Source organism: Erinaceus europaeus, chromosome 15 (genome assembly GCF_950295315.1).
Source record: "Erinaceus europaeus chromosome 15, mEriEur2.1, whole genome shotgun sequence".
Lineage (NCBI taxonomy): Eukaryota > Metazoa > Chordata > Mammalia > Eulipotyphla > Erinaceidae > Erinaceus > Erinaceus europaeus.
In genome coordinates this window covers 6,177,293-6,204,124 of record NC_080176.1, presented here as the reverse complement: position 1 = coordinate 6,204,124, position 26,832 = coordinate 6,177,293, and the positions used below count along the sequence as shown (strand labels likewise).

At 58.9% G+C, this 26,832-nt stretch overlaps 1 protein-coding gene across 10 annotated transcripts; it reads right to left on the bottom strand.

Annotated features, from left to right (window-relative positions):
- Nucleotides 1-630: 630 nt before the first annotated feature.
- Nucleotides 631-25,084, bottom strand: LMF1 (lipase maturation factor 1). Of its 10 annotated transcripts, none has more exons than XM_060172682.1 (11): nt 24,867-25,084; nt 18,790-19,099; nt 11,440-11,588; nt 7,281-7,346; nt 6,961-7,151; nt 6,488-6,655; nt 5,170-5,353; nt 4,924-5,077; nt 4,672-4,855; nt 4,416-4,564; nt 631-1,806 (listed from the first exon to the last, which is right to left on the bottom strand). In XM_060172682.1, the coding sequence occupies exons 1-11, from the start codon at nt 25,057-25,059 to the stop codon at nt 1,764-1,766; spliced, it is 1,791 nt and encodes a 596-aa protein (XP_060028665.1). In that variant the 5' UTR covers nt 25,060-25,084; the 3' UTR covers nt 631-1,763. The 10 variants fall into 10 exon arrangements, with proteins under 10 accessions (XP_060028665.1, XP_060028668.1, XP_060028667.1 ...); XM_060172684.1 differs by having other exon boundaries at nt 639-1,806; nt 4,416-4,528; XM_060172683.1 differs by lacking the exons at nt 631-1,806; nt 6,961-7,151 and adding exons at nt 4,133-4,346; nt 17,307-17,317.
- Between the last annotated feature and the right edge of the window lie 1,748 nt (nt 25,085-26,832).

Below are 26,832 nucleotides of genomic sequence, written 5' to 3'. Positions count from 1 at the left end.
CTCCGAGCAGCTTCCTGTCTCTGAGAAGCAGGAGAGCAGGAGGGTCACCACAGCACTGAAGCTTCGCCAGTACCAGGGGGCAAAGCAGGCACTTTAAAATTTTATTTTAGCAGGCATTCTTTTTGTATAAAAGACATTTTTCCTAATATTTTTGTTGTTCTTGTGTTTTGTTGTAGTTATTATTGACGTCATCGTTGTTGGATAGGACAGGGAGAAATGGAGAGAGGAGGGGAAGACAGAGAGGGGGAGAGAAAGACAGACACCTACAGACCTGCTTCACCGCCTGTGAAGCGACTCCCCTGCAGGTGGGGAGCCGGGGGCTTGAACCGGGATCTTTATGCAGGTCCTTGTGCTTTGCGCCACCTGCGCCTAACCTGCTGTGCCACCGCCCGACTCCCAGCAGGCACTCTTGAGGGCATCTGGCTGACTGTATAACTGCAGCCTCATGCATGCGGTTTCACTGCTTTTCTCTGGGCCATTTGCTTTTCCATTCAGATAGCGACAGGGAGACTCCACAGCACCTTCCCTCCGGCTCTCTCTAGCCCTTTGCTCTGTTATCTGCTTTATTTTTTAAATTATTTATTCACGGAGGTGGTGAGGGTTAGGGGAGAGAACCAGAGAGCATCACTGTGGCACAAGCAGTGCTGGAGACCAAACTCAGGACCTCATGCCCGGGAGTCCAAAGTTCTTGATGCCGCGCCACCTCCCCAATCACACTGCTTTGTAAAGATTTCTTTCCTTTTCATTGTTGATTTAGATAAGGCAGAAACTGAGAAGGGGGAGAGAGGGATACACACATACACACTTGCTTTACCGTTCGTGAAGCTTCAAGCTGGGTCCTTGTGCGTGGTACCACGTGCATGTCAACCAGGTGGACTGCCACCTGACCCCTAAAGATGTGATTTTTGAGACAGACTACCACTCCAGCATATGGAGTGCTGGGGAATTGAACCTGGGGTCTCCTGTCCACAAGTCCTTGCTCTGCCACTGAGCCACCACCCCTGGATTTGTGTGTTACTAAAAAAAAAAAAATTGTAGTCCAAGAGGTGCTGCAGTGATAAAGCTTCAGACTCTCAAGCATGAGTTCAATTCCCGGCAGCACATGTGCCAGAGTGATGGGTCTTTCCCCTATCTTTCTCATAAATAAAATCTTTAAAAAAAATTTTATCAACGGTACATCAAGTCAGCCACTTTGCAGTGAACCATTGAACTCAGGAGGTAGAAAACAAGTTCCACCTAGTGTGAGGACCTGGGTTTGAGTCCAGCCATGGGAGCACCGTGGATGGTGGAACAGAGCTGGGATGTCTCCGCTCCCCTCCAGGCAGTGGGTGACTCAGAGGCCTTGGGTTTGCATCAGCACTTTGTCAAAGTCCAGTAAAGCAAAGCAGATGGTGGCACATCAGGTGGGGCTCCTCTCCTCCATCCTGGGGGCCACGGGGCCCACAGGTTGTGGCAAAGGCTGGCCCACACCTGTTCCCTAGTGTCTCTGATTCTTTGGAGCATTTCCCAGAAGCAGGTGCAGAGTTCTGGGGTGACTCTGGGCTCCAGTACTTGGTCTCTTGTGGATGGTGAGTGGCGGGCTTGCTGGTGGACTGTGCAAGCGTTTGGGCTGCATGTGACCTGTAGGCCTTCCCTCCTGGCTGGTACACCCTGACACGACTGCTGCTGTCACCTCTCAGTGCTCAGTCACCAGGTCTGCTGGCTTCCTCTGTGAGCTCTCTGGGCTGCCCCTTAGGGGTCACTGGGATGGGGTTCGAGGAAGCCTACCACCTCAGCAGCCCCCAGAGAAGGAATTCTTGACAGCCACTGTGAAAAGATGATTTTCCTTCTGTTTTTAAATTTTTTTTATTTTTTCCCCTTTTGTTGCCCTTTGTTTATCGTTGTTGTTGTTATTGGATAGGACAGAGAAATCATCAGGTGGGGAAGACAGGGGGAGAGACACCTGCAGACCTGCTTCACTGCCTGTGAAGCGACTCCCCTGCAGGTGGGGAGCCGGGGGGCTCGAACCGGGATCCTTACACTGACTCTTGCACTTCCCACCAAGCGCGCTTAACCTGCTACACCACCACCTGGCTCCCCCTTTTTTTTTGCCTCTAGGGTTATTGCTGGGGCTCGGTGCCTGCTCTGGAGGCCATTTCTCCCATTTTGTTGCCCTTGTTGTAGTTGTTATTGTTGTCATAGCTGTTAATTGTTGGATAGGACAGAGAGAAATGGAGAGAGGAGGGGAAGACAGAGAGGAGGAAAGATAGACACCTGCAGACCTGCTTCACCACTTGTGAAGCGACCTCTTGCAGGTGGGGAGCCGGGGGCTCGAACCAGGATCCTTAAGCCGGCCCTTGCTCTTTGTGCCATGTGCACTTTCCTGCTTATTTTTTAAATTCATATTTAACTTTTCTGCAGAGACAGGGCCTTCTATGTGCTCAACGTCCCTGCTGAGGGCCGGGTGTCCATTTGTGCAGAGACAGCGAGAGAGGGACAGACCCTGAAGCCTGGCTCTCAAGAAACTTCCCTGAGCAGGTGATCCCATGTGGTGTGGCAGGGCTTGAACCCAGGCCCTCTGAATGACAAAGTGCAGGCCTGAGTCGTCTTTCTCTGGTGGGCTCTGCCTCTCTGCATGCCCGGGTCCTTGGCTTATTTTCTGGAGGAACTGCACTCAGTTCCTGGAAGGCCTGATGTTCCCGCTGTTCTTCCGGGGGATTCGCAGGGGAGCCTCGGCTCAGCAGCTGTCTGCTGGGCGGCTGTGTTGCCGTGGTCTCCCGGGTCTGTTTGAGCAGCTGTTTCTGAGGCCGTGTTGGCCACACTCCGCCCTCGCCTTCTCGACCTGAGGTAAGGAGCCAGCTGCTTCACTGGTTCTGCGTGAAAGTGAGAGCTTTGCTGCTTCTTCAGGTCTCGTGCTGGTGAGCGCGGCCCCTTGTGGACGCAGGCCCCATGTGGACGCAGGCCCCATGTCCACGCTGTGCAGAGGCACAACCATTGCCCAGGACTCGAAAGGCCTCCTTCCCGAGAGCTGCACAAGTATGTGTTGGGAAGTTAGAACCCCACAACTGCTGACAGGTTACAGAGGAAAGAAATTTCTGGAATTCAGACATGACCCACACTCTGCAGATGTACTGGTGGGGGGATAGGGCTGTGTCCCCCAGAAGCCAGGAGGAAGTCGGATGTTAGCAGGCAGCACTGGGGATATGCTGGCCCTGCACACAAGCCTGGGATGCAGTGGCCTCAGAGCTCAGGTGAACTGGTCACCTGGGGCCCACTGCCATCACCGGGGCTCCTCAGAGAACTTTCCCAAATGTATAGGCTCTGGCCTGGTGGCTGGGCTGCACCCCCAGAGGAGGCCAGAGGTGAGGTCTTATTGCCTCGCTGCAGTGGCTCTGGGGCTGGGGGTGCAGGGCTCTGTCCCTCTTCCCACCCAAGTCAGGTGGGCAGGCAAGGTGACTGGGGGGCTGGTGTGTGCCCAAGGCCTCAGGACATTCCCTGACTCGGCCGCCAAGAGGGGGATCATCCCAGACCGTGTCGTACCACTCAGTGAGGATGGGGGTGGGGAGCTCAGAGGTAGGACACCCTCCAGCTGGCCGGTGGGTTTCCAGGGATGGGGGCCCTGAAACCCTACTGTAGGCAAAGTACCCCTAGCCAAGCCCCAGGATAGGAGAGCAGGGCTGGATGGATCCCAGAGAGGTCATGGGGGCGGGTCCATGCTATTATAGGAGCCAGGCCTGTACTAAGCTTGTCTGGCCAGTGGGCAAACAGCCTCTGAGGGCACCGGGGAGGCCCCATAGTGACCAGGGCCAGCTCTGATCCCTTGCAACTGAGGCTGGAGTCCCCCACTTCTCACTGTAGGGGACAGTGCTGACCACCAGGGTCACCCCTGCTAGACCCTGGCACCAGGCTGGGCTGACCACTCTGTGGGGGAATGGGGGGCATCCCAGTTGAGTGGCGATGTGTGGGGGGGTGTCAGAGTTTCTGTCCAGGTGGTGGGTTGCTGGGGAGGGAGGGGCTGTGTGTGTGGGAGCTTAGGGTCACTCCCCACTCCACCCCCACCTGGCTGCGAACCCCATGAGGGTGCAGGTAGGAAGGGCCGGCAGCGGACAGGAGGGCTCCTCCTGCACATCAGCGGAGACCCTACTCAGCCAGAGTGGGCGGGTCCCCTTTATTTCTCTGCAGCCCAGGCCCCCGAGTCTGGCTGGGGCAGTGGCCACCCGCGCTCCCTGAAGTAGTCCCGCAGGTCCTGGAGGCCAACTGGCGGGAAGTAGGGCCCAATCCTCTTCCGGATCCACCACTTGCCGTCTGATGCATGCCTGCCCGCCAGGCGGCTGAACTTGTAGCGGAAATGCTCTCCCCGGAGCCACCTGTGGGGGCAGCTGTGAGCCAGCGGGACATGCAGGGGGCAGGCAGGCAGGGGTGGGGAGAGCACTCACCGGGGTGGGGGCCTGCCTGCGAAGGGGTTGAGGGCCAGCAGGGAGGCGGCCTCGGCGTCGTTGGCCAGCAGCTTGCCCGCCAGGTGGAGGATCCACTCGTTCTGCTCGTAGGTCTGGGGGGACGGGGTGCTGAGACAGCTGCAGGCCCCCTGGGAAGTGGGGTACCCCTCCTCTGTCCCCGGGCAGAGGGTCACACTGGCTCCTGGGGAAGGACGGGTGGTGAGGGTGGGGACGGGTCCCGGAAGGCGACACCCACCTGGAAGGCGGCGAACCACATGAGCCAGTCGAGGCGGTGGTGGTAGGGCGACAGCAGGCAGGGCCGGCGCCACAGTCCGCCCGGCTTGCACTTGAACTCGTACTCCTGCCACTCGGCGTCAGGCGCGCTGGCGTTGGGGCTGGCCGTTCCCTGCAGGACCACCTCCGTGCGCTCCCGAGTGATGCTGCGGACACGGCGTGGGTCGCAGGGGCCCGGCAGACCCCCAGAGGTGTCTGCCCTGCCTCCCCTTACCTGCCGAAGGCCCCGTAGGTGTTGACGATGCGCAACGGGTGGAAGGAGGTGTTCATGACCTGGCTCGGGCTCAGCAGGTTCACCACCACGGGCACACTCAGCCAGGCCAGCAGCAGCCCCAGCGCCAGGTGCACCACGCGTCGCACCACGCAGCCTGCGGGGGCAGGGGGTTAGCCAGCCAGACCCGCCCCACTCCACCCAGCAGCCTCCCTCCAGGCTGGGGGGCTCGTCCTGCAGGCCACGCACTGCGTTTGGGTGGAGGCTGGGCCCCGTGGACCGAGTCCTCCTGCAGCTGCAGGACCCGGGCCTTGAGGCCACCTGGGCCCGAGGGGAACAGGAAGCCCAGCGTGGCATCGTCGAAGCAGGCGAAGCTGGGCACCATGGTCAGCCAGTTGAGGAAGCTCAGGTTGCCGCTGAGGATGAGGATGGCCTGTGGGGGAGCGTGGGGGTGTGGCCACATGGGAGCTGCCCTGCTCAGAGCCCCCCAGAACACCAGCTCTGCCCCCTCAGCATGGGAGGCTGACTTTCCAGAAGCTTCCAGATGCTTCTGTGGGGCAGGCAGGGGGGAGGGCATTCTGAGAACCCCCAGCCCTTGCTGTTCTAAAGGGGGAGTGTGGATGCACTGTCCTTAACTAGAGGAACCTTCCAGAAGGTGGGCAGAGGTCTGAGGGGCTGGTGGAGAGATGGGGGCCCCGGGAGAGACGGGACAGGGGACGAGGATGAGGGTAGGTGGTGCCTGGGGCAGTCTGCTGGGCTCTGAGACCATCCTGTGTGCTAACTGGGCCACCAGGGCTACTCTGAGGAGACAAGCTGCTTCTCGATGAGAGAGATTGTGTGTGTGGAGTTAGGGTGTCACCCGAGGCAGCACGATGGCCAGCACTCCACACTGAGGATAGGGTCAGGTCCCTGAGTGAAGTGGGGCAAGGCTGGGGTCCTTGTGAGGGGAGGTGGGAGGACAGGGTCCCGAGAGGCAGGAAGTGTGGGTGAAACCTTGGTGGGGATCTGCAAGTAGCTGTGTGGATCTGGGTGATTAGCAAGAAAGACTAATGGGGGACAGGGAAGCCTGGGCTTCACAGGTGGTACAGGGCCTCAGGCCGCACCCGGCGCCCCGGTGATGAGGGTACAGCAAAGCTACCCCTTGCAGGCCCTAGGGGAGGCTACCCTGCATTCTGGGATGCTGGCGTGCACCACACAAGTGAGGGCAGACTAGACTTGGGAGCAACAGCGCCTCAGTGGACGCTCGAGGGGCGAAAACATGGGGTGTGTGGGAACCCCCAGGTCAGAAGTCTCCCCACTGTGACTGCCTTCGTAGCCCACTTCAAGGTCGGGATGTCGTGTGAGACAAACAAATGAAATGACCTCCTCCCCAGGAAGAGACTCCCAGTGGCTCGATGTCCACTATGTAAAGAAGCTTCCAGGACATGGAAGGCCTCCGGGGGTCTCTGAAAGCTGACTTGCCAAGCTAGGCACATGCCTAGGCTTCCTGGCACTAGGGAGGTGTCAGTGCTGGCCTGAGAGCGCAGGAGTGAGACCCCTGGGCCAGCACAGGGGACGGTGGGCTCACCTGGAACAGCAGCTGTAGGGCCCCGTGCAGGGCGCACATGCGGCGGCCCAGGAAGATGAAGAAGGGCACCACGAGCTCCAGGAAGTGGTTGCTGAGGGTCTCAAAGCGGTGCACCCACCATGGGGACTGGTGCAGGAAGTAGGCCGCGGGGTTGGGCACTGGCTGCGTCTATGGACCCAAACCACGTCAGGAGCCTGGTCCACAGGGGAGCTCAGCCTCTGCACACCGTGCCCACAGCTCCGCCCTCACAGGGGAGTAGGTAGTCGGGGCCACTCCAGTCATGGGGTGTCAGACACCCACAGGCTCTACTGCTCCACTTTCCTCCCAGCCCCAGCAGGGGGTGAGGCCCAAGCAGGCTGTGTCTGCAGGGGCCAGCCGCCCACCAACCTCACCCCGGACCCCACTGGCTGAGGAGGGTGCTAGCTGGAGGGCCCTTTGTCCAGTGGACTCACCCCTCCCCCACTACCCCATACCTGCCCTCCAGCAAGGACCTGAGGGGAGGAAACCCCAGAGTTCACAAGGTGGGTAGCAGAGATGCAATTGGTCCCCGTCACTGCTGTGCACCTGGCAGAAGCCCCGGCCTCTGGGGGACATGGGGCCCATCTCCACTGTCGCTGGGAGCCTGAGCACGGCAGAGCAGTTCCTCTGTGCGTGCTGGGGGGTTCTGGTGTCCAGCAGCAGTGAGTCACTGGGCCCTGGAGGGCACCTGCCCAGCCCCCATGGAAGGGAGGTCATCTAAAGGGACAAGGCTGGGCCCCAGGGACAGTCGAGGGCCTGTGCAGCTGCTGCTCACCTCGTAGTGGTAGTCCATGCAGGTCAGGTCCCACCAGCATCGGTCCCCCCGGATCTTGATGAGGCCCTGAGAGGCGAGAGCACTGTCAGCGCCTTCCAGAGCAGGGAACCGCCCGGCCGGCTGGGACCGTCCCCAGGGCACCCGGCATCAGAGGGCTGGAGCCCCAGTGGGAGGGACCCTGAGAGTTTCCTCCTCAGGTCAGAGGTCACAGCCAGGCCCGCTGCAACTCGGGGGTGCACACCACTCACTTTTCTGGGGGCCTCACCATCGGAAGTGCGCCGCCTCTCACCTGGGAGCTGTGTCAGGTCCCTTTAGGCCTGTCCACGGCACGTGTGCGTGGTCGTCACCTGTCTGTCCATCTCAGAATAATCACTAACACTGGCTGAGAGGATGGGTCCCAGGGTTCCACTTGTCAGTCGCCCCCCACAAGGCTGAGACTGGTGTTTGACTTATGGGGAGTGGGCACCAGACCAAATGTGAATGGTGTCAGGCACAGGAAGTGTGAGATGATGGTGGGGGGACAGCGGGCAGGCAGGCCTCTACAGCAGCAGAGCAGCAAGATGCCAGGAAGTGCCCCGCAGGGCAGCTCCACCACCTGTCCTGTCCAGTCCTACAGCCCCTTTGCCCTTAGCCCCTGGGGCCGAGTGTCACCATCTAGGACCTGTGGTGAGTCACATCTCTCTGGAAACGGCTCGGTGAGGCTCATGGAGCCCTGGGTGGACAGCGTGTGGCCCAGTTGTGCTGTTCTCACCCAGGGGGCTGGACGCAGGTACACTGCCCCCCCACTAGCTCCATATCAGCTTGTCACATGGCCCCCCCCCGTGAGGACTCACCCGCAGCCCTCACCCCAAGACTGGTGTCTCAGGAGAGGCACACCCGGCAGAGGTGGAAAAAAAAACAAGGCAATTAAAATGTCATTCAAATCCTCGGCTGATATGAGACACTTAAAAATCTGAAACATTCTTTTGGGAGAGGAGGATAATTATATTCCTCCCCATCTATTGAGTTCCCTGCAATGAGATGTCAGATTCTCCACAGATTTTTCTCCTCCAGAAGGAGTGTCAGAGGAACAAAGCTTTCTTTGAGCCTCTTTCAGCCCCAGATTCACTCCGAAGACATGGTATCGGCGGGCAGTGACAAGCCCGACCCTCAGGCAGCCAGGGGCCCTTAGGTGCTGTGCCCTCAGCCCTGCTCAGGACAAGGTGGGATCTGGAACATTCTGTCCTACCGAGGACACGTGTGTCCAGAAGCCCCCATTTAGGAGGGAGCAGTGCCCAGCCTCACACCCCACAGGGACTCCCACTGCTGGGTGGATGCCTTCCTGAGGCCTGGTGTGGTGCTGGGCAGGACGGCCAGAGTTTGTAGTCATCTGCAGATGGGCTTCTGGCTGCCCCCGAGCTGCTGCTCAGTGTGTGGCTGTGCAGGACCATGCCAGGCACGCAGTGGCCCAGCGCCAGGAGAGTGAGTGGACTCACGTCTTTTAGCTGAGATCCATCTGTCACCAGGCTGGGGACATGGGCCGGGCCTTCCTGAGCTGCCTAGGCACCCACATGTCACCATGAAACCTGGGGCTATGCCCGCTCAAGCTGTGTCACTTAGAAAGTCTGCAGGGAGTCTGGCAGTAGCACAGTGCGTTAAGCGCACGTGGCTCGAAGCACAAGGACCAGCCTAAGGATCCCGGTTGGAGCCCCTGGCTCCCCACCTGCAGTTGCTTCACAGGTGGTGAAGCAGGTCTATAGGTGTCTATCTTTCTCTCCCCCTCTGTCTTCCCTTCCTCTCTCCATTTCTCTTTGTCCTATCCAACAACGATGGCATCAATAACTACAACAGTAAAAAACAACAAAGGAAATAAAACAAGGGCCACAACAAAAGGGAATAAATATTTCACTTTATAAAAAAAAGGCAACAAAAGGGAAAATAAGTAAATATAAAAAAAAATTAAAAACAAACAAAAAGTCTGGTAGTCCGGGAGGTGGCGCAGTGGATAAAGCATCGGACTCTCAAGCATGAGGTCCCGAGTTCAATCCCCGGCAGCACATGTACCAGAGTGATGTCTGGTTCTCTCTCTCCTATCTTTCTCATTAATAAATTCTGCAGACTTCTTTTTTCAGAGTCTGCTCTGCCTCACTGCGGACAGCTGTGCGGCCTGCTCTAGGCCCTGCAGCCCCTCCACCTGGGATCGCCGCACAGCCTAATGGGACACAGTTATTTAATATTTACATCAATGACCTCCCAGAAACTTCTTCAAGGAAGTTCATCTACGCCGATGACATCTGCTGTGCAACTCAAGCATCCAAGTTCGACATCCTCGAGGAAACACTCACGAAAGACATGTCTCTGATATCTGATTACTGTAAAAAATGGCGACTAATCCCTAGCACTGCAAAAATGGTATCATCTGTTTTCCATCTACACCATGCCTCGGCCTCGCGTGAGCTTAATGTGCAGCTTGGCGGTACGAGAATCCGGCATGAAGTCCAGCCAGTCTATCTTGGCGTTACTCTCGATCGCACTCTGTCATTTCACAAACATCTCATAAAAACTGCAGCAAAGGTGGGCGCGAGGAATAACATCATTGCAAGACTGGCCAGCTCCGCATGGGGCGCGAGCCTTCCACACTACGATCATCATCTCTGGCATTCTGCTATTCCACTGCAGAATACTGTGCCCCAGGATGGTTCCGTAGCCCCCATGTCCACTTGGTCGATTCCAAATTATATTCCTCCATGAGGATCATTTCTGGAACCATCCGTTCCACCCCGGTTCCATGGCTGCCAGTTCTTAGCAACATCGCCCCGCCAGATATTCGTCGGGATGCGGCATCATCTAAGTTCATTTCCCACGTCTACGCTTGACCGGACCTGCCAATATACGCGGATATCTTCGCCCACCCTGTCCAACGCTTGACGTCTCGACACCCAATCTGGTCTCCTACGCCTACACTGAACTTCTCTGTTCCAGACTCTTGGAAACAGAGTTGGCAGTCAGCTGAGATAAAGAACAAACACCTCATCACAGACCCCTGTAAGCGTCAACCCGGCTTTGACCTAGCACGTTATGATCGGGCCCTCCTCAATCGCTATCGAACAGGCCATGGCCGGTGCGCCACTATGTTCCATCGCTGGGGAGCCAGAGACGACCCGAACTGCCCCTGCGGCTCCAGACAGACTATGACCCACATAGTCAACGACTGCCACCTCTCCAGATTCAAAGGAGGTCTCGAAACTTTACATCAGGCTCAACCTGACGCTGTTGACTGGCTACGGAAGAAGGGCAAACGCTAGAAGAAGAAGAAGGGGACACAGCCCCAGCCCGCCCCCTTCTGCACCTCCTGAGGGAGGGGCCCAGCCAGGGTGGTTGGCAGGAAGTGACAGCATCAGCCTCCGGCTTCTGGGGCTCTTCCTTAGCTACGTGATCTGTAGGCTTCCAGTGATCTGTAGGCTTCCAGCACCCTGTGAGCCCACCCACCCACGACGCCCCCTTCTGCCGTGCTGGCCGGCTCCTCAGGGTGTGCCTGCATGAGGCCCTGGCCTGCGAGAGCAAAGAGCACAGGCCCAGCACCACCCTCGACTCTCGAGCCAGGCCCTCCTGCAGGCGTTATTTCAACGCCCAGCCACATTTCCAGTCAGTCAGGCAGAAGCACTATGACACCCGAGCTTCCCTGCATGTCACAGCACGTGTGACCAGGGACTCGAACCTAGGCTGCACATGGAAGACAGGTGCCCTACCCAGGGTGCTCTCAGCCTGTCACCACCTTCTGAGAGGTGCACAAGCCTGGGTGTCTCCACAGAACACAGCTGTCCCAGGCCGTGCCCCCCCCCCCCGCCCCAACTCGGGCTCCAGCCTCTCCAGCGACAAGCACAGAAGGACCAGCTGTGCCACAAACTCCAGGTTGGGGAAGACAGGGTCTGTGAGGGCTCTGGCCTCAATACCAGGGGCTGCTGACGGCCCCAGGGAGAGGTGCAGCAGCCACCACGCTGCCTCTGGGGAGAGGCTCAGAGCATGTTAGCTGAGGCTCCGCTGGTGGACACTGACTCGGGCTGAGCCAGTCACAGGGGACGTGCTAACCTGCAGGTGAGGCAGGCTGAGAAAGGGGAGGTAAGCGGCAGAGGCTGGGGCACTGCTGATGCCCCAGACGGCATCGTGAAGTGCTACTCACCGCGCCAAGCATGATCCTGAAAATCAGCCACCTGAAGCCCCACAGGACGATCCGGGAGGTGGGTGTCCAGCGGGGCAGGCGTGACAGTGTCCACAGCGGGCAGAGGAAGATGGCCAGAAAGCCCGTCTCCAGCAGCTGTGACTCCCAGCCTGCGAGGTCAAGAGGGTGCTCAGAGGGTGCCCATGGGTGGCGTCAGAGGAACTCCACTGGGCCCCCAGCACTGTCCTAGGCGGGGCCGGGTGGGCACAGGGACACCCTGCCAGGCCAACCCTGCCCACTTCACCTTCCACCTCCAGCAAGGCCCTGGGGCTCAGTGATGGGACCATGGGATGCTGGTGGGTGGGTTCAGGTTCACAGCCCATCTGGGAAATCTGAGCGTTTTCCTTGTAAAATAGCATCTCCCCACCCCGCCCCCCTTGCCTGGGCCTGGGAGGCAGCCCAGCGGATAAAGCATCGGGCTCTCAAGCATGCGTGAGGTCCAAGTCCAGCGCCCAGCATGGAACCTGCCAAAGGGATGCCACTACTCTGGTTCGTGCTAAGAAACACGTTAAACAACAGCTACCTCTGCTCTGGCCAGACCTCTCACATCTCAGATCTCAGTCTGGGAGATGGTGAGAGGACTGTCACCTGAGGGCCAGGGATGTCCCTATACCTAGCTGTGTGGCCCAGCACCCATGTGCAGAAGATTGCAGAACAGAATGAGGCCCTAATGCCTGGAAAGCAGGCTGACTGGGCCAGCTGTCATCCTCCAGTGAGAGGATCGCCCTGCACCACGGGACTGGCGTATCCAGAGGGGGAGAAGCAGTGACACTTGCACACCTGTCGAGTCTAGACACAGAACCTCAAGGTTTCCTTCCTTCCCAGTTACAGGAGGGAACTTGTCTGCATGACCTCATCAGCACCAGGCCAGGGTCTCCACCCCACTGGCCCACGAACAGTAGGACACTCAGAGTGGTCACTCACAGACAGCCATGCTCTGCGGAGACTCAGAGATGCTCCCTGAAGAAGCTTGCTGGCCTCTTCTCCCTGGGATCAGGGGATTTGGGACAGTGCTGTGCCTGCTGGCACAGTGGAGCCAGGGGAAGCCCAGGTGGGAGCCCTCGCATGGAGCCTGCCCCAGGGGAAAGCCAGGCTGGCTCCCTGCCAGAGCGGCCTCCTCTCAGCAGGCCTGCCTTCTCTAATCAGCACCTTGCTCTGACACATGGCAAGTGGAATCTGAATCCAAGCTGAGTGACAGAGCCAGCAGGACCCAGACCCACCTGAGTGCCAGGAGCAGGTGCTGGGACTGGCTGTCCCTGTCGGGGATGGCAGAGCAAAGGCCACGCTACCAGAACAGTCCCTGCTCCCCACTGCTCATGGCTCTGGGCCCTGCCCGGCCCCTACTGGGGCTGTGTGGCCCACACAAGGACATCTCTGTCATGGGCTTGGTATGCTGGGGACTCACCCCAGGAAACATGATGTTGTCCAGTCCAGGGGGGCTGGCAGGAGGCTGGGTGGGTAAGCCACTTAGTCACACCGTGGACGGGATGGACTCCATGGGGCCCAGGGCCACCCCCACTCGTGTCTCCTGCCATTTAGGTCCCAGCTGATGGGCTGTGGGGTGCAGCCCCCTAAACTGGTAACAAGGACACGCAAACTCTGTGGGGTCCTTCCGCAGACCCCCAGCACAGGATCACGAGAAAGGCCCAACTCAGACTGTGGTCCCAGCCAGGGGCAGGGGGCAGACAGCAGGGACTCTGATAGTCAGCCACAAGGGGGGCCCCAGGACAGCTGCACCGACACGTGGCACCAAGCAGCGTCTCTGGGCTCAGGGGACTTTTCCCTGAAAGTTAAAGGCAACAGGCAATCAGGGAGCAGGCTGCCTCCCACCCGACACAAGTTCTCACAGGCTGAGTGCAGGACTTGTAGGTTGTGGGTCCAATTCCCAGCGCTGCATATGACAAAGTGAAGCAATGCCCCCCTCCCCCATAGAATAATAATTAAAAAAAACATCAACAGACCGAGAGTCATACCAGGCACGGGAGCAGCCCAGGGCTGCTGTGAGGGCGCAGGATGCCTGACTGAGGGGTGCGCAGGCCCCAGAGAAGCCCAGGACCCCCTGTCCAAAGCTGCCCCTGCAGCAGCTCCTCGGCAACAGGTCCTGTCTGAGGCCTCAAGGGTGCACAAAGGGAGCTGGCACATAGCCGCCCAGCCTGAACAAAGCCGGCCCTGTTCCCAGTGCTGGCAGGGGCGGCCCAGCCCTGCGTGGCCGGTGAGGATGCCTAGGCAGGAAGCTGCAGGCTGTGCGGGGGCTTCCGGAGGGGGGCCAGACCTTGGGACCTGCCTGGCAGAGACGTGTTCTGGGCACTGAGAGTGAGGGTCCCATGTCCCCACAGATGGTCTGGCTCCCAGGTGGCTCTCTGCTGCTTTCACAAATACCCTCAAGAAAGGACTTCCTGGGGAGACAGCACTGCGCTTCTGCACAGACTCTCATGCTAGAGGCCAGGTGGTGGCACACCTAGTTGAGCGCACATGTTACAGTGCTCAAGGACCCAGGTTCAAGACCCCAGTCCTGCAGGGGGAAAGTTTTGTGGGTGGTGAAACAATGCTGTATCTCTGTCTCTCAACCTCTCCACCTCTCCTTCCATCTCTATTTCTGGCTGTCTCTATCCAATACACAAATAAAGATAATAATAATACCTCCTAAAAATAGTTAGGAAAAGGGTGGAGGTAGATAGCATAACGGTCATGCAGAGGCTCTCTTGCCTGAGGCTCCAACATCCCAAGTTCAATTCCCTGCACCAACATAAGCCAGAACTGAGCAATGCTCTGGCTAAAAAAATTAATTTGAGAGTCGGGCGGTAGCTCAATGGGTTAAGCGCACGTGACTAGAAGCACAAGGGCCAGTGTAAGGATCCCGGTTCAAGACCCCAGCTCCCCACCTGTATGGGAGTCGCTTCACAGGTGGTGAAGCAGGTCTGCAGGTGTCTGTCTTTCTCTCCTCCTCTCTGTCTTCCCCTCCTCTCTCCATCTCTCTGTCCTATCTAACAATGATGACATCAATAACAACTACAACAACAATAAAAAAAGGGCAACAAAAGGGAAAATAAATATAAAAAATTTTATTTAAAAGAAGTTAAAAAAAAAAACAACTCTCATGCTTGAGGCTTCAAGATCCCAGGTTCAATACCCACACTGTAAGAAGCCAGAGCTGAGCAGCACTCTTGGGAATAAAAAAGAAAAAAGGGGGCCTCAGCAAGGACCCTCCCTCAACATCCATGGGGAGCTGGAGGACCCAGGCCCTTCTTCAGCCTGACCCACAGGGAGGGGACACTGGATCGAGACACCCAATCTGGCAAGGAGTCCAAGCCATGCCCATGCCGGCTGGTGACAGCAGAGGACCAGGCAGTGGGTGCCAGGCATGAGGTGCAGGGGCACAGAGCACGGGTTCACTGATCTGTGAGGAAGTGAGACGGGGTGCATGGCAGGGTGAGGACAGAGGACGCCAGGCACAGCGACCCTTGGTCCTGCTTCTCAGTGCAGCAAGTGGCTACACCCGGCCCCCAGGTGTGTCCGATTACCCTCGTGGCACAGGTGTGACCGTAAGTCGCTGAGGGGCACCTCCTCACTGCCCTCACTCCAGCTCCCTCCTGAGAAGGGGTCTGGGCAGGTATTATGGGGTCACACCTGCCGCCTGTCAAACCCCAGGGCCCCGGACCCCACTGTCCCTGAGTGCCATCTGGGCCCTCCCCTCATGGTCCCTGCCATCACTGCCCAAGGCGCATGCTCTACTCGCGGGCTCCCACTTCACTTGAGTCGGGGTCCCCAGAGCTCTGCCACTGTCTTCTCATAGCATCAGGCCAGGTCCCTGTGACCCACAGAAGGAGCTGGGAGCTGGGAGTTGGGAGCTGGGGACACTCTCGGAGACTCAGCAAGCTCTGATGGACAAGTGAAGCAGTTGGCAGGGCTCTGTGGGCCAGATGCAGAGCCCCCTGTGGGCACAGGCAGGACTGGCTCCTGGACAAGTCTGCTAGACCAGGGTCTGGGGCAGCCTGACCCACCCCCAGAAACCCCTTACTCTCCACAGGAAGCTCAGGCGGCCAGAGGCTGGGGGGCACCCACCCCACTTGGGTGTCAGACCGCTCTACAGCAAGGTCACCAAACTAGCGTTGCCAGTGTGGTAGTGACTTGGCCTTGAACAGGATACGCACCTGGCCAGCAGGAAGCCTGCCGGGCCCCCTGCATGCATAGCCTAAAGGGGCCTGCACGGGAAGGGAGACGAGACTCACTTGGGGACGCGAGGTGGTTCTGGGAAAGGGAGTGACTCCTAGAGAGGCTAGGGCTAGTCAGGGCTACCAAACCCAAGGGCCACCACACCAAGCTCTGGGACAGACTGACCTGCCTACTGCTCCCTGGAGGCCCCGCCTGGCACGCATGGACTTCCTGTGGGAGGACACTGTCTACCCCAAGCCTGGGCCCACTTCCTGTGGGAGGACCCGCCCCACGTGATGGGCAGCAGGTGAGGAGCCCCGGGCCTTATCAATGCAGGCGAACTGCAGCTGCTCCTGCCTTGAGGCCTCTGTTATCACGTCTCCCTCTCTCTGTTCATGGGATGCCCGGGATGAACCCCAGGGCCTCAGCTCACAGGCAGGCAGGAACCCCCACTGAGCCACCTACCTCCCTAAGCTTCTGGGAGTCAGGCTCCTGTCCCCCGGGAGTCTGTCCTACCTCCCTGTAAGATGGATCTGCCCAATGGGGTGGCCTGTGCTGCTTGCCGACCCTCAGACAGGGCCTCCTTCCTCCCCTGTCCAGTCTGCACATGCGCTGCAGCTTTGCAGCAGGGGCAGCTGGGCAGATTTCACAGGCCCTGGGTGGTGCGCTGGCTGGCAGCCCCACACTAAGGAAAGTCCGCACAGAACTCTGGCCCTAAACATGACTATCGTCAGTTCTGGTCTTGGAGGACAGGCTGCAGGACCACCCCTTGGGGGGCACCACATCCCTAGCAGTGGGTTCCAAGTTGGGGTCACCCTGGGGAAAATCTGAGACCTCACAGAAAAGGGTGTGCAAGGTGTGCCTGCCAGCTCCACGGTGAGCTTCAGAGCAGGGTACCCTGACTCTCTGGCCTCCCACCTGGTCTTGTCCTCAGGCCAGCCTAGGGCTGCTGAGGTGGGTCAGTGGGCCCTGGGGCCACACTTCCAACCTGAAAGCCTGGGACTGGGAGAAGGGGTTAGGGCCAGGTCTTCACCAGAATCCTCGTCCACTCTGCTCCCTGGGCGCTGCCTCCCCAAGGACCAATCAGCCAACCTGACAAGCTATCGCACCCCAACAACCCCCAGCAGCCAGAGCCATGCTCCCACCACATGCATGTCCCATGGGACCCTGCTCTGTGCCTGTGAGGGGACCCTGTTCTCTGCCACCAAATCAAGAGGCCCAACCCCTCAGAACCGTGCCCTGGGGGCATGTGCTGAGGTGTCCCCTCCAGGGTCCGACCGGTGTCTGTCCTGGCCTAGTTCTGTGTCCAGGCTCGTGTGTGTCCACAGGAGAGATGAATGTCCAGGGTCAGGTGCAAGTCCTAGACTCAGGCGTGCCCTAGGCTCGGGGAGTGAGGTGTGGGCCTTTGCATGTCAGGCCTTCTGCAGTGACAGAGATGTGTAGGCTGGGCCCGAGGGTAAGGAGGGTGCTATGGCATAAGCTGGGGTCCACTCTCCCCAGCAACAGAGAGGGGCCTGACAAACTTGGGTTCCCACTCATGACCTTGGGGGCAAGGATGCCAGGGCTCACGGTGACCACGAGAAGCAGGCTCAGGCCATGAACAAGCAAAGGTGTGCATGGGATACATACCCCATACATGGGAGCCTGTGCATGGCACTCCGGCAGCGGCCACTTACCAAAGGAGTACCTGAAAAACAGGAGAGACTGTGTCTATCAGGCTGCCTGCAGACCACGGCCCAGCCCGGCGGGTCACAGGCCCAGCAGTGTACGTGCGGGGCAGGGTGGGACAGTGTGCCCAGGGGTGCAGGAGCAGGTGGGGACAGTCCTCAGGTAAGAGTGGAGGAGCAGGTAAGGTGGGGCACCCCTCAGGTGTGCACAGCATGGTCCCCACTGGGGAGAGCCCCAAGCTGAGGGGCTTGGTGACACGCCCCTTCCTTAGGCCACAGGGGCCTGGATCCGGACGCATCTCACAGCGACAGTGCCAGCCTGCCTGGCCTGGGAAGTCTGAGCAGGAAGCATGCTGGCATCCGCTCAGTCTGCACCTGTCACATGGGTAGGGGATGGCAGGGACTGACCAGGGTCAGCAGGGACGGGGAGACAGCACCCCGTGGGGGACACGAGGCTGCCAGCAGTCGCCTGCCGCTCTTTGAAGTTGATCCTCTGTCTCCTCTGCCAGGGAAGAGCCCCACGACTTCCTCACAGGAAGAGCCCCCTGAGCCTCCAGACCTCAGGCCAGGTTCCCAGAGAGAAGCCTTTCCTCTTTGGGGGTAGCCAGGAGGTGGGGAAGAGTAAGCAGCAAAGAGACATGGCACATGGCTTGGACCTGGCCTAGAGATGGTGAGGCTAGCCGGAGGGGCAGTGAAGGAGCCCAGGGCCTGAAAATCACTCTCTACCAATGACTGTGAGCTCCCCGAAATGCTGTGAGCCCCAAGGTGCATCACCTGCTAAGCAGGGGTGTTGGCAAAGTGAACGTCCCCACTCGCCCGACCTGGGGATGGAGCCACAAATATGGGGAACACGGGACTCAAGAGTGGGAATGCTCAGCGCTTGAGGGTGTCTGGGGGCACGGGGTCTAGACAGGGCAGGGACCAGCATCCAGAGGCCTGGCACAGCCAACTAGAAGCAGAGTGAGGCGGAAGGCAGCGGGCTGTCCCCGGGAAGGCCCCTCTGCCACAGCAGGACTGCCCGGTGCCAGCCCACCTGCCCTGTGCCCACCACAGTATACGCTGCCCCGTGCACATATGCCCCACTGGCTTCCTGTCCCCTGCGGGACGTAACATGAAAGAAGTTCTCTATCAATGTGCCCATTATCTGAGCATCTGCCCGGTCGGGACAGGAAAGGCACGGGCTGTCCCGGGCTCCAGGCTCCAGCAGAGGAAGCTTCACCGCCGTGGCTGCCAGACGGCCCCGACCATGCTCAGCGAGGGAAGCCAAGTCACGGGCTCCCAGTGCAGGCAACGGGCACATCAGTCCATATTCTGCCCTGCGTGCAGAGGCCCAGTGTGTCCACATGGACACCCAGCTACCCTGGGCTCTTGACCATGACTACCCCCTCGTCCCCCACAAGGCTGCCTGGGTCCATGGCCGTGTACACACACACCCCTGCCCGGGGCCTCTGGCCTCCCCACTCTCCAGACCTGACCCCTTACCCCCACTCACCAGGCCTGTCCCACGTTGACCAGGGATGTGTAGAGCACCCAGAGGATCGCCATGAGCAGCATGTTGGCACAGCCGCTGAGCAGGACAAAGGAGGAGAGGGCCAGGCCCAGCAGAGCCAGGGCGTCCAGGTTGGCATCCATGTGTGACCAGTCAAGCAGCCAGAGCAGGGTGGGTGCGGCGCTCACGGCATCCCAGCCCACGCGGCCCCTGAAGTGCTGGCGCAGCCGGCGCAGGTACAGTCTGCAGGGCAGTAGCCCACGGTCTCCAATCAGTTGCTTGTTCTGCCAGAAGGCCACCAAGAAGGCCACGGCTGCAGGGGGACAAGAGGGGGCTGAGTAGGGACAGCGGTCCATGGACACTGGCACCTGGCCGCGGGTGGGATCGGAGCCGGGGCCTGAGTCCAGCAGGGTCGGGGGTCTGCAGGCTCCATGCACTCAGAGGAAGCAGGCGCCCGGCTGGGGGAGGCTGCGTGTACGCACCACACCCACAAGCCGTGTCTGAGGGGTGCTGTACATGTGTTCATAGTAGCACGTCACAGTGGCTCAAACACAGAAATGACCCGGAAGCCCAACGACAGGAGAGCGGCTAATAAAGTTGGGATATGGGGGCCGGGCAGTAGCGCAGCAGGTTAAGCACACATTGCATGAAGTGCAAGCACCAGTGTAAGGATCCTTGTTCAAGCCTCTGGCTCCCCACCTGCAGGGGGATCACTTCACCGGGGGGTGAAACAGGTCTGCAGGTGTCTGTCTTTCTTTCCCCTTCTGTCTTCCCCTCCTCTCTCGATTTCTCTCTGTCCTATCCAACGATGGCAGTGCCAATAATAACAAGGAGGAGTCGGGTGGTAGCGCAGCAGATCAAGCGCACGTGGCATGAAGAGCAAGGACCGGCGTAAAGATCCCGGTTCGAGTCCCCAGCTCCCCACCTGCAGGGGAATTGCAACACAGGCAGTGAAGCAGGTCTGCAGGTGTCTATCTTTCTCTCCCCCTATCTGTCCTCCCCATCTCTCTCCATTTCTCTCTGTCCTATCTAAGACTGATAACATCAATAACAACAATAATTACAACAATAAAACAAGGGCAACAAAAGGGAATAAATATTTTTAAAATAATAATAATAATAAGGGCAATAAAAATGGGAAAAATGGTCTCCTGGAGCAGTGGATTCGTAGTGCACACACGGGCCCCAGCAATAACCATGGAGGGAAAAAAAGAAAGAAAAGAAAACGGGGATATATATATACACAGTGAAGTTCTATGCAACAATAAAGTTGGGGGAAGTCCTCTTTCGCCTCATCCTGGATAGAACCTGAAGGAATCGTGTTCAGTGCGATGAACCCGCATGAGGCCTGTTGCTGCAAACAACCTTCTGGAGGTCAGGAGTGAGAAATGACTCCCTCAGAAGGTAACGGGTAGCTGCAAAAAGCCTACAGCCAAGGTCAACGCCACCTGGCAGTAAGGCAGGCAGAGAAAAGGCACAGCCATGGTAGGAGACTGACGGGGGCCTGGCCCGGTGCAGGGCCTGCCCAGTTTGGGGGTGCACAGGTAGCTGGTGCTGGCACCACAGTCAGCCGGCAGAGCTGACACGCTGCTGGAGCCACGTCCGGCCACGTCTCCCACACGGCACAGAGCCACAGGCCTCCGCATGGAATCGCAGGACAGCAGAACTAGAGGAAGCTCCGCCGTGAGCTGGGTGGTCGGCTTTAGCTCCAACGCCGATGCCCCGGTCAACCGCACCATTTCACTCAGTAAACGGTACTTAGGGGAAGATGAGAAGGCAGCCCGCCACAGGCTGGGAAGATGTCTGACAGAGGCCCTGCATCCAGAACATGCAATGAACTCTTCACCTCAACAGTGAGAAAACAAACAGCTCAACTTCTGAACGCACAAAAGGGCTGAGGGTCGGAATCATCCGCTCCACACCAGGGCTTGCAGATGGTGGGTGGACACATGAAAAGATGCTGTGTCCTCTGTCACGGGGGACACGCCAGCTCAAACCGCAGCGTGACATCACCACACACCTATCAAAACAGCCCAGATCCCAGACTGCGAGCGTCGATGCCCCAGAGGGCTCGGAACAGGAACTGCCTCACCACAGAGGGCGCCTGGCCGTTTCTCAGGTCACCCGCTCACCGCCTCCCGGTACACGCCCAGGCGCTCACACGTGAGCAGAGGACGCACGGTAACTGCGGTGCCTGCCTGGGCTTTGGCGTCGCTGGAGCTGCAGACACCGTGTCCCTCCGTTTGGCGATGGATGGACAAGCACAACAGGAGAAGCTTCGCTCTGTGCTCACTACCATGACAACAGCCTGGTCCCAGGAGCCACGGGGGCTGGGGGACACGGCCTCTCTGCAGCCCTGGATGACGGGGCGCGCCTGCCACAGCCAGAGACGTGGCTCCAGCAGCTGAGACACTGAAGGGGAGCTGGGTATGAGGAAGGGAGCGGGCATGACCCACGGAGAGCACTGTAGCCCGTGGGAGGCAGGTCACAGGCCCAAGTGAAGCGACGGACCGCAGCCGCCGGAGCAGGCAGCTGGACTGTGACTGGGCCTCGTCCCCCAAGAACACCTGAGCCGGTGGGAGCTCTGGATGGAGGAGGCCCTGACATCTCCATGGGGGTCCCTCCCCAGACCCTCGGCCTGGGTGACTGCCGTTCCCCAGGGAGCCACCCACCAGAGGCCGAGGGGCCGAGAACACGGGGTGGGGGCTTCGTGCTGTGTGCACACATCTGTGGCAAGAAAGGCCCCAAGCCCGGGGCTCCTAACCAGGGCTGAACAGCTGGGCCTCGCTCACTCTCCAGCGCCACAGAGCTGGAGACAGATTCACCAGCCAGTTTGAAAAGTATCTTCCTAGCTTACACAGCAGGAAAAGACGGAGCTAGAGCAGGCTTTACCTTCAGCCCTGTGCACACACAGCTCCTATCGAGGCTAGAGTGGCCCAGCAGGCAGATAAACAGTGGACCATGGCCCGAGAGGTGGGGCAGCGGATAAAGCACCGGACTCTCCAGCGTGAGGCCCTGAGATCAACCCTCAGCAGCACATGCGCCAGAGTGATGCTGTGGTTCTCATTCTCTCTTTCCTTCTGTTTCTCAGAAGTAAATCTTTTATTTTTTTATTTAAAGCAAAACAAACAAACCTGTAAACCATCAGCAGTTCTCACAGCTAAGCAACCACACTCAAAAGGGCCTGTCAGAGACGAGGGGAGACAGCATAATGGTTATGTAAGCGGCCCACCCCCCCAAAAGCCATAGCTGAGGACGTGTCTGGCAAACAAGCCAACAAAAGCAATTACCTGTCAGAGCCCAGATGCCCTGAAGCGACTAGGACAGACCCAGACAGCGAGGAGAAAAGGGGACCAGCCACCTGAACAGTCATCATCAGATGCCACAAATGTTTCCTTCAATGTGGAAAAGAGGGTTGGGGAGGCAGCATAATGGTTGTGCAAAAAGACTTCTCATTCCTGAGGCTCTGAGGCCCAAGGTTCAGTCCTCAGCACCACCATAAGCCAGAGCTGAGCGGGGCTCTGGTCCCTCTGTATCTTTCTGTGTTTCTATTTCACTGAAATAATAATAATAAAAAAAAATTTTAAGTGAAAAACAACAAAACAGACTGCTTTCTTTCCCTTCCAAAGAAATCACTGTAAGACAGAAACAGCATCATCCTCTCTCTGCCCACCACGGTTTCACCGACGGCTGAGCCCAGGCCTGGCACAACACCCGCTCCCCACTCCCCCAAGGTGTGCAAGGGAGGGTGAGAGGCCAGCAGCGCTGATGACTTTTTAAACAAACCAGGAGCATCTTACAGAGAAGCTGGTGAAAGACGCAGACAGAGAAGGCAGAGAGAGAAAAAGAGTGAACGGGACCACAGCCCCGAAACTTCCTTCAATGCAGCGGGGGCTGGGCTAGCCCTGGGCTGCGCACTCGACAAAGCAGCGCACCGTCCAAGTGGGCTATTCACCTGCCAGAAGCAGAGCACTGGGGGACAGAGAATTCCAGGCGCCTGGAGAAAAGAGAACTTTCTTGAATTTGCTGAAGCACAGAGCTGAACACCAACACAAAGTGAAGCAGCGTCCTTCCTGCTCCTCCCCCCAACACCCTGCAGAGCGACCAGAAGCTGAGCAGGTGCCTCTGAGGAGCAGGCCGAGACATGCGACCCCAGGAGAGGTGAGACGGTCTCCGAGTGAGACAGGTGCGTCTCAGGAAATGCCATGCTAGGGGGCCAGGGCTGGGACTAGAGTTCCCTCCTACAACCAGAAGCAACCTAGACGGGGGGGGGGGGGGGGGGGGGAGATCCTGGCAGGTCTGCAGCACCCTTGGGCCCAAGCACAGAGTTGGGGAAGCTCTTGAGGATGGATCCACACAGAGCGAGAGAGTGAAAGTGAGAGAGAAAGAGAGAGAGAGAGAGAGAAGTCAAGACCTGAGGAATCATCCCCTATCCAGGGGAAGCAGAGGCCTTGTGGGTAGACAGGTGACCCGTGTCCTTGCCTGCCCACCCAGGGGTGAGGGTGCAAAGAACAGGCTGAACAGTATCCCAGGGTGACACAGAGCAGTGATGAAACTCTTGTGAAAGGTCAAGGAGATGAGAGGAGCAGAAGCGTCCCTGGGAAGGCAGAGACAGAGCAGAGACAGCATCCCCAGCACGCCCAGGTGGGCAGCAACTGTAATACTCCACAGTGGATGAGCCTGTAGGAAACGCTGGCACCGAGGACCCAGGGACCCGGCTCGAAGGCCCCAGTGGGATGGAACCATCGAGAAAGACGTCAGCAAGGATGACTCCCACTTGCTCCACACCAGTTCAGCCAGAGAGCACTGTCCCTGGAAGGTGACGCTGGCTCTGAAATACAGATTCTACCCCAAGGCTACTTACAAGACAGAAAAAAGAAAACCCGTCAACGTTCTGCGCTGAGCACAAGGGCTCTTGACTGCTGCCTGAGGAGGGACAGGAGGGTCCCTGTGGAGCTCGGAGGGGCAGCCTGGCCCATTTGAAAGCCCCGGAGCCACTGGGGCTCTGCGCTGCTCCAAGGGCCCCTTACAGGCCTGTCAGATGACTCCATCTTCGCTGAGTGACAGCTCCAATGTCTGGAGTGGCTTTTAATCCAGGGGAGGCTACAGCAGCGCTAGCAAAAACTACTTTCTAGAGTCTCTCAGAGAGAGGGACCAGGCGGTGACGCACCTGGTTAGGCGCACACGCTATAGTGCGCAGGGACCTGGGTTCAAGCCCTTGGTCCCCACCTGCAAGGCGAAAGCTTCACGGGTGGTGAAGCAGGGCCGCAGGTGTCCCTCTCTACCTCTCTCTATTGCTATCCAGTAATCAATCAATCAATCAAATGGGAGAGATGCGAGTGAGAACGCTCATCCGACCGCGCCCGCAGCCCCACACGGGACAGGTCTCGGCCAGCCTGGCCCCCGGTGCTCCTCGCTGGGTGTGGAGCACGTGTCTCGGGAGCCTCCCTGTCCCGGGCCGGGGCGGTGCCGGAGCCCGGTGCCCGGTGCCCGGTGCCCACAGCAGCCAGGCGGTGCCGGGGACCAGCCTCCTCCGCAACGCGCTACAAGGGGCGCTTGCTCTCCCCAGGCTGGGTCGGCCCAGAGCACCTCTGACCAGCGGTGTCCCCTCACTGCCAAGTGTCTGAGGATGCCAGGGTCCCGGCGCCCTTTGCACCCACGCCGGGCAGGCGAGCCCGCTGAGATTTCGGGGCCCCGGGTCCGCGGGAACGACGGACCCGCTGCCGGAGCTGCAGGCAGCTCCTGGGAGATCCCTGGCGGGCGGGCGCAGGGGCAGCTGTCCGCACACCAGACGAAGCCGGGGGGGCGGAGAGGCGGCCCACGTGCAGCCAGCCCTGCAGGTTGGGGCCCCTGCGCCCCGCCCCAGGCCGCCTGGCTCCGGGACCCTCCGCGGGGGACCCAGGCGCCACCCCGGGGATCCCATCTCGCCCCCCCCCAGGGCCTTGTCCAACCAACCCACCGAGGGGGGCGCCTGAGGAGGGACGACGTGGACTCCGGGGTCAGGGTCCTGAGGCTGGGGCCCGCGGGGTCAGGGGTCAGGGGTCAGGGGTCGCACAGAGCCGCGGGTCCCGAGGACTCACAGTAGACGAAGGCGAGGGCTCTCAGGAGCACGACCCTGGTCAGCCAGAAGGTGCCGGGGTGGAGGCGGGCGGGGCAGCCAGCGGGGTCGTGCTCCCGAGCGGGGCTTGCCCCGGGCCCCACGTCGGTGACCCCCGCCTTACGTCTCCTCAGCTGCTCTCCGGGCGCCGCCATGACCTGGCCGTCAGTGCGCATGCGCCCCGCCCAGCCCGCGCAGGGACGCCCCGCCCACAACAGGGGAGAAGGCGCCGGGGCGCGTGTACGCCCCCTACAGACGGCGAGGAGCGCTGCAACAAAGGGCCGGGACGAAGAACCTGGGGTGAAGGGGCCCCCTCACTCAGTGGGAGTGTGCCTACTCCTCACCCACCCTTCCACCCACCCACCCACCCACTTGTCTTACTTTCTAAATTAGCTTTGTTATTTTCCCTTTTTAAAACATTCATTTATTTTTTCCCTTTTGCTGCCCTTGTTGTAGTTATTGTTGTTACTGATGTCGTCGTTGTTGGATAGGACAGAGAGAAATGGAGAGAGGAGGGGAAGACAGAGAGGGGAGAGAAGGACAGACACCTGCAGACCTGCTTCACCACTCGCCTGCAGGTGGGGAGCCGGGGGTTCGTCCTTGTGCTTTGTGCCACCTGCGCTTAACCTCTGCGCTACCGCCCGACTCCCTTATTTTCCCTTTTAAAAAAATATTTCGGGAGTCGGGCGGTAGCGCAGCGGGTTAAGCGCAGGTGGCGCAAAGCACAAGGACCGGCATCAGGATCCCGGTTCGAACCCTGGCTCCCCACCTGCAGGGGAGTCGCTTCACAGGCGGTGAAGCAGGTCTGCAGGTGTCTGTCTTTCTCTTCCCTTCCTCTCTCCATTTCTCTCTGTCCTATCTGGCAACAACGACATCAATAACAACAATAATAACCACAACAACGATAAAAACAACAAGGGCAACAAAAAGGGGATAAATAATTTTTTTTATTTATTCCCTTTTGTTACCCTTGTTGTTTTATTGTTGTAGTTATTATTGTTGTTGTCGTTGTTGGATAGGACAGAGAGAAATGGAGAGAGGAGGGGAAGACAGAGAGGAGGAGAGAAAGACAGACACCTGCAGCCCTGCTTCACCGCCTGTGAAGCTTCTTCCCCCCTGTAGGTGGAGACCAGGAACTTGAACTCGGGTCTTTGCACGCTGTTAACACGTGTGCTCTGACAGGTGCACCACCACTGGGCCCCTAACAGTTGCCTCACTTTTACTCAGTCACCACCCCTTCATGTATTCACTCTCACTTACCTGCTCCAACAGCCAGCAATACAGAGGCCCCCTTTTCCATACTCACTCTAGGAGGGTAGCATCGTGGATCTGGATCTGAGTTGCTGAGGAGACTGTGGCAGCACATACATGGGGTATGGGCCCAGCACCCTGGTCACCCTCCCCTCCCCCATGAGCAACGCCCACCCCCAGCAGTCAGAGCAGTGGCTATGCCCAGGGCTCCAGGATGCCACGGCCGACTGCAGAGCATGACTGGTACCACCGGGTGTCCCCACTGTCTAGGGAGGAGGCAGGAATGGCTGTCACATGGCTTGGGGTGAGTTTAGGCAGCACCCTCAGATCCCGCCATATCCTCTAGCTTCTTCCCCATCTCAAAGCCACAGCTCAAGGGTACAGGCCAGCACAGCCCCCTTCCCCGCTCCTATCAGCTCTCTAACTGCAGAGACAGGTTTGCATTGCAGACACAGCAGGAAATCATTTATTGGCCAGTGACTCCCATAGGCCCCAGTGAGGATGCCAGGCCCCCGGCACTGAGTAGCCCTGGCTATCCAGGGGTATAGAGAACAAGCATGCAGGCCAGAACAGGCACTGGGACATAGAGGTTACCGTGTAACGGGAGGCACTTGAGAGTAAGTCACAGGATAGGATCAAGGTGGGGCTTGTTCTTGATTATTTCTCAGAGCTCTTTTCATATTAAGGGCATCCTGATG